We start from the raw sequence: 7,165 nt of genomic DNA, 5'->3' as shown, positions 1-7,165 counted from the left end.
CTCATGACTCTTCGCCGTGACTCCGCCCCGATTGGGTCTAGCCCCGCGGGTGGGGTGGTGGGATTTGAGGCTGCTTTTCCTTTGCATTGATCTTTTCTTGCGTTGCTTCGTACCTTCTCTCGGACAATTTAATTCCTATATCAGTTGAGCGTGAACTGCCAATCGCTCCTACCAGAATCTTGTCACGGGTACTGCTCATCCTCGCGCATTCTCGTTCTCTGTCACGGCCATCTAACGACAGTTTCTGCCTCTTATCACCCACCCCTCCTCGCAGATTCTCCCATCTTCCTCCTCGCCTCATTGTTTGAGATTATCTCCTGTCTCTTCCTTCCTACGGGTAATCTTTAATCTTTCCAAACTGAAGCTATCGCTTGAACACGATCGAAAATTTTGAATTATGGCGGTTCGCGCGCAGTTTGAGAACTCCAACGAGTGAGTGGAATATAGTTGCCAACTTTTTTCCCCCTCTGAACACAAATTGGATTTTTTTTTTTTTGTTTTTTTTTATTTTAGAGAGAGAGAGCAACAAATAAAGGTGGCTACGTACAGGCGTTAACTGTGATATTCACCATGCAGGGTTGGCGTCTTCGCTCGTCTCACCAATTCATATGCGGTTGTCGCTATCGGAGCCTCGGAGAACTTTTACAGGTACGTGCAGTTGTACGCTGGTCCCGCAAACTAGCAAACTGACTTGCGCAGTGTATTCGAGGCCGAACTCCAAGATGTCATCCCCATTTGTCACGCTACTATTGCTGGTACTAGGATTGTTGGCCGTCTAACAGCGGGGTATGTCTCAGAACTCACTAGATGTTCTGCTCTGGCCCTTATGCCATAGTACAATGGGACTCACACGTCGAATAGTAATCGCAAGGGCCTTCTAGTCCCCACCACCACCACAGATCAGGAACTGCAGCATCTCCGGAATACGCTCCCAGACTCGGTCAAGATTCAACGGATAGAAGAACGTCTATCAGCTCTGGGAAATGTCATCTGCTGCAATGACCATGTCGCCTTGATACATCCGGATTTGGAGCGAGAAACAGAAGAAATGTACTACCTCCACCACCATTGCCCCTTGGCTACTCTATGACGCGGAATCAAAGTGCTGACAAATTTTCCTAGAATCGCCGACGTCCTCGGTGTTGAAGTTTTCAGACAGACTATTGCTGACAATGTCCTGACGGGCTCATACATGGCTCTCTCCAACCAGGGCGGTATCGTGCACCCCAAGACCTCCATTCGTGATCAGGACGAGCTCTCCTCTCTCCTCCAGGTGCCTCTCGTCGCTGGTAGTGTGAATCGTGGTAGTGCTGTTGTTGGCGCTGGTATGGTTGTCAACGATTGGTTGGCCGTAACGGGCCTGGATACGACAGCGACAGAATTAAGTGTCATTGAAAGCGTGTTCCGCTTAGGAGAAATGGGTCCTCGCGGTGCCGGTATGGGCAATGCTAACAAGGAGAGCATTGTGGAGAGTTTCTACTAGGTTGTCATCATGGGCGGTGTTATTATTTGGGATTTATTCACTCAGAATTGTCGTATATTAATGTGTATGCCTTGTGCGCATACACGTTTACAATGTGAGATACTTCATCCAGCCTGTCTCTAATTCTTGATCATATATTGAATAGGACACGGTCAATAACGACCCGGTAACGACCTAGAATAGCACCCAGTACCTCAGCCATAGTCAATATAGAGAAGTACCTAGGGCCCAGTGAAGTGATATCCTTGTATACGGAACCTGAAACCTGGTTATATGTTTGGTAGAGATGTCTGTCTACCAAAACCCAACCCAACATATACTATTCCGACTACTATCAGAATCGAACGCAGAGACGTATCTGAAGTTGACTAAATATACAGGTTTAGGTGCTTGGTTTGCATCCTGTTCCAGTATGTTCCTTCTTGCTGGCATATTGTGAAAAAAGTATGCGACAACACTAGGGGGTATGAGGGGTATTGAAAGGGTACATAAGACAAAAGCATCAAAGCGAAGAGAATATGTTGGAGTGTAGAAGAAAAGAAAAGACAAGAAAAAAGAAAGATGGAGGTCGAGTCGGTAGGGAGAGAAATAGTGCGAAGCATGTTTAGGAGGAAGTACAGACAAAAATTAGAACCCGCTAGACCCGGGCTTAACATAAATAATCTGCCGGAATCAACTCCGTGAACACCAGTCCAAAATGCTGATAAGAATATTAAGTTGCTTTTTTTTATGGGAGGTAGGTCGGTATTCCCATTATCATACCTTTCCTTCAATCTCAGGTTGAGATGGTTCGAGCTTGGTCATATCCGTAGTATACTCAGCTTTAGATGGTGATTGATCTATGGCGTGATCTGATTCTGGGGATTCGCTCGGGATCTCATCGTCTGGTGGAGGGGGAGGGGGAGGTGGTGGAGTGAACTCGTTGTTTTCACTCCTGCTATCAATATCATCTCTTAGGGTTTTCTTTGCATTATCGATGTTTTGCGGGTCATCTTCAGGACTTATTGGCGGCGGCAGCGGCGTTGAGGATCTTTGTCTCTTCGAGGATGAACTGTACCTGCCCAAGGTGGAATCCTCCGCGGTACCTCCCTCTCTCTTCCGTTTTATACCTCCCTGGAGTTCTTCTGCAGTCAAGGGCGTGTCTTTCTCATCGGCCTTGTCTTCTTCATCATCAGACATCTTCACATCTAACGCCTCATCGTCACTTGCAGCTTGAGGCGTTTCGACCTTCGAGTCCATCCCCTTCGCTTGATTTTCAGCCTTCCGTTGTTCATAAGCTCGGTGCTTTAGGACGGCTTTGTCGAAAAATTCCTTGCAGTACTTTTTGACTTTCTTCTGCTGCTTTTCGCTGATTTTCGTAGGGTCCTCGACTCGGTTATTCTTGAAGTCAGAGTTGACCAGTTTTTTGGCCACCTATGCGCGGGTGGTATCAATATGTATGTATGTATTGTATACTCTAGGCATGGGACTTACATCCTTGGCGTAACGTTTCAAGTCCTCCTTTGGAAGCTTATGCTTGAACTTATCCACTACATACTTTATGTGCGGGAACAACTGATGCATGATTAGCCCTCTCATTCATATGTTATATATAAATTGACACTCACCGTATTCTCATAGATCTTCTTCTGTTTATCTTCACTGTAACCCCTCCATTTCTCCTGTCCCTCCTTCTTGACGGGAATTGGCTTAGATACTTGCGGCGTGCCAGGTGTACCGCTTTTCTCCTTAGGCGTGTTCTCCTTGGCATTCATGATGCCATCGATGATGTCTTGCAGAGCCTTGTCTTTCGACTCTTTCGGAGGTGGAGGAGGTTGAGGTGCTGGCTTAGTTGGTCTGGTCCATGTGGTATCCCCACGTGCCGAGTAATAGTATGTCCGACCATTCGACTCAGCGGCGAACCACCCTGTTGGAAGTGGGTTGAACTGACGACGAAATGACCTTGGGCCGTGATGGTGAGGGTTTCTTTGTCCGTATCCCCCTCGAGTTTGAGCTGCAGGCCCCCGGGGGGCCTCAATTGACCGCGATCTTGACCGACTGCGGGACTTTGACCGCCGTCGTTGATCCCGAGTGGTCTCCCGCCGTTCAAATTGATTGACAGCTTGGGCGGTGGCATTCGGATCTCGTTTCATGCGTGGAATCCGATAGCCTACCTCCAAGGTCGACCAGACTTGCAGAAGTGCAGCCGCCTTCTTCTCGACACGCTCGTCGCCACAGCTTGTCAGTGGTTGGATAGTAACCTCTATTTTTGAATCAATGATCTTATTCCGCGTGAGGCGCGGAAACTTATCCAGGATATCCAAAATCTGCAGCACAACATTGAAATCGTCCTTCCACATGGTGAGCTGCGAATTGAGGATCTGGTACCCATGCATTTTCACCACACGATTGCGAACACGCTCGTCATCACAGCGTTGGATCCGCCCCAAAAGCTTCACCGCGATCCACTTCTCCTGACACTGCATCAAAGCCGCCATAACCTTGGTGACACCGTTCTCCTCCAAAGACTTCGGCTGGACACTATCCACATACTCTTCGTCATCCTCGCCCATCTTCTTCTTGCGTGGCCGCTTCGCCACCGCCGTATCCCAGCCGTCTGCATCCTCGATCCCCAGGGCTTCAATCGTGGCATTCGACAACTTCGTGGCACGTTCTGTCTGGGTCCTCCCACCAATGAAGCCTGTACAATTCGGTTCTCCGCAATAGCATGGTTGAGGATCAGCTCCGTACCGGTCGACATTGTAATTAAAAACTAATTCCTCCCCGGCCTGAATGTCTCGTTCAGCAAAGATACCCATGCGGAGCTTCTCCCCAACTACCCACTTGTCGACATAGCAGTTAGGATTGCAAGAGTGGTTACAGAACCGGCCTAGATTACCCCTCTTAGTCGCATCAACAAATTCACCTTTGCTGAGGGACATAAAATAGAAATGCTTGATCCCCTCTTCGTCGTACTGCCTCATGCGCCGCCGGAACTGGCCTTCGTTGATGACTTCGCCTACATACTCGTAGATAAACTGGTGCGGTCGCAAATCGGCTTCGGCACGCAGACCGAACCCTTTCTTTTCCGTCTTAATCACGGCTACCTGGGCATACTCCTTTCGTTGGAATCTTTGATTTTGACAATCCGGTCCGCATCCACAATCGCCCACACATTCCATCTTGGTCGCCCGGTTAATACAGTCGGAATCCTCTCCACATGCCACATTTTTGGAGAGGGTAGGTTCTGGTTCGCAGTAAAGTAGAGTCTAGTTAACAATCATGCGGCAAGTACGAGGGAATCATAAGGGTAAGTAAGAGTAAGACAGGAAATGAGACAAGGAAATCGAAGAGAGAAGGAAAAGCCGTGACTTACCCCATTCTTCAGCACAATCACATTCCATCGCATGCTCAGTATAGCCCATATACTTGTTTGCATAAGTGCAACCGTCCATCAGCTCAAAGGACGCCTGGGCCTCCGCCGTACTATCTCGAAGGTGCGAGAATAGCTGTGGTGGCCGCGCAACAACTTTCTGGGAGGAGCTGCGAGTTAATTTAGGCGGCTGTCCAGGTTCTTGTTTGACGGAGATGTCGCCCCCGACTTTCTCTTCCATATCTGTAGTGTGATCTGTCTCCTCTTCCTTTTTGACGGGAGTTTGGGACGAGGAGCGTGAATTAACCGCAACATCCATATCCTGTCCAGATGGCGAGCGGGACGCGCCATTGGGGTCATCATTCAGCGAGGTGCTTCTGCTGTTAACCGCGGGAGTATCTGTGGCTCCGGCGGGCTCCAGCTTCATCGCGGTTACCGCATCTGTTACGGATTCTGACCGACGGTCCGCGTAGCCATGAGGGGACATGACGACACGGACGACGCGCGCCGGCTATCAAAGCTAGTAGGTAGATGCGCTGGAGAAGGCAGAGGGTGTTTGTCTGACGTGGTAGTAGGGGGTCGGCAATCGGAGATAGTGTAGGTGAGGAGAGAGAAAATGAGGGCGAAGGAAGGCGAAGCGATGAGGGGGAAAGAGGATGAGAGAAATGGAACAATTCGAGTTGAACCAAAAGTCAAGTCGAAGTCACCGTCAAACAATGTCCACGTTTTTTCCCGCGGGCGCCAAGAAAATATTCAAGAGGAAAAAGGAAAAAAAAATTTCAAGAATCAAGGGAGTGCCATTCTCGGACTGCTTTCATACGCTTCTAATCTGACTGGAGGGGTTCTGTCAAGATATTTCCCCAATTTCTTATTCACTATTCATCGATTCATTCATAACCTCTTCCTAACTATTGTTCCTGTCGCATGAACTTCAATCCCCCCTTGTACACCATGATTCACTTCCGGATCTCTCAACATACGGAAAAACACCCAGTTGAAGAGCTGGATAGAGCCAACAAGCTTCTATCTAAGCGAAAGTGGTTGCACAAGGTCTCTTGCTAAATACTTAACTGATTTGCTAGGGCAATTCTGACCTTTTTTCACGCATTTCGCAGTGGTGGTGCGGTAGTGATATATAAAAGGCGACCACTACACAGCATCGCAGATGTGGCCAAGCCACTGTAACCTGGCCACAGTTCTGCCCTAGAGGTATAGACTTTGCCACATCCCCCCTCTATCGTATACCTATTCTTTCTTGATTCCCTTAGCTGCAATCTCGACCCGTTTCATCTGTGAGCCATAATCTTGAGAGATAGCATTGTCGAGTACTGGCTCAAGCGAGTACAAACAATCATGTGCCTTGTAGCCTTTCCGAAGGAAAGCTAGAACATGTCAGCTTCAAAAAGTAAACGGAAGCGGCCGTTGACTCTTGGAAAGATGAAGACAGGGTGGCTGCTTCGCAAACTCAAGGGGCATGCCCGAACAAAATAAGAATAGAAAGGAGATGGCAAAGGGGTGAAAAGACAGGGCAGAGATTCGTCTCATTAAGTTGATCAAGCCGCAATATGTTACTACAAGCTATGCTTGCGTATTATGTAGCAATTCCATTCATCCATTGGGCCCTACTCCGGGGAGTTCATCTGCTATTCTCAGATGGGCTGGTTATGGAGTAGGGAAGACGTGGGCTAATACAAGCAATCGAAGTAACCCTCAGAAAGGATTTGCTCTCGAGAGAAGTCTAGAGATGCCAAGAGTCAAATACAGAATTCATAGGCTGTGAGTGGCCCGAATAATCCGGACAAGCCTCTTGTCCATGGAGGTATGATCTCGCTCGGCTGAGAAGTACGTGAGAGCGCACGACACCGGAGATCGGAGGAGGGATCTGCAAGAACATCGCACTGATATTTAGCATGACACGCCATAAGGAGGGGTGGGGTTCGCATTTCTGGTATGATTGTACCCTTTCCGAACAGGGGTTTATTCTGATGCGCATAGCGATTGGGCGAGGCTATCCCAAATTGAAGTCCAAAGCGCATAATTGGACGGTATGTAATTAAGCGAACGAGTACATGACGGAGGAACAAGAGGGAATTCTTTGTGCCATCAATAGTATTTCTCATAGGTTGTTATAGGGATGAATGCATGCAGGATGGAGGCCAAACCAATCTGGGCGAGTTCCCGTGCATGAACGGGTGTTGTCTCGAACATGCTGGAGAAGTGTGCCACGCAACTTTCATCTCATCAAAAGAGACACTAGAAAGATTCAGAAAGGAGAAAGATAGGCTAGAAGAAGAAAATCATACGAGCAAGAAAAAAAGAAAAAAAGAAAG

General features: G+C 48.3%; 2 protein-coding genes across 2 annotated transcripts; one reads left to right on the top strand and one right to left on the bottom strand.

The window, feature by feature from the left end:
* The first annotated feature begins 255 nt into the window (after positions 1–255).
* ANOM_011426 (translation initiation factor 6) lies at positions 256–1,617 on the top strand. Its single transcript, XM_015556682.1, has 5 exons — positions 256–432; positions 577–648; positions 700–786; positions 862–1,050; positions 1,123–1,617. The coding sequence occupies exons 1-5, from the start codon at positions 398–400 to the stop codon at positions 1,481–1,483; spliced, it is 744 nt and encodes a 247-aa protein (XP_015401134.1). The 5' UTR covers positions 256–397; the 3' UTR covers positions 1,484–1,617.
* Positions 1,618–2,239: 622 nt separating this feature from the next.
* On the bottom strand, positions 2,240–5,322 carry set2 (SET and WW domain protein; the record flags this gene model as incomplete). The annotated part of the gene is made up of 4 exons (XM_015556681.1): positions 2,240–2,896; positions 2,957–3,037; positions 3,091–4,709; positions 4,839–5,322. 4 exons carry the CDS (start codon positions 5,320–5,322, stop codon positions 2,240–2,242), a joined length of 2,841 nt encoding a protein of 946 aa, XP_015401135.1.
* Between the last annotated feature and the right edge of the window lie 1,843 nt (positions 5,323–7,165).

This window comes from Aspergillus nomiae (assembly GCF_001204775.2).
Source record: "Aspergillus nomiae NRRL 13137 chromosome Unknown contig00663, whole genome shotgun sequence".
Taxonomy (NCBI): domain Eukaryota; kingdom Fungi; phylum Ascomycota; class Eurotiomycetes; order Eurotiales; family Aspergillaceae; genus Aspergillus; species Aspergillus nomiae.
The sequence above is the reverse complement of the archived record's forward strand: the minus strand, read 5'-3'. Positions and strand labels throughout refer to the sequence as shown.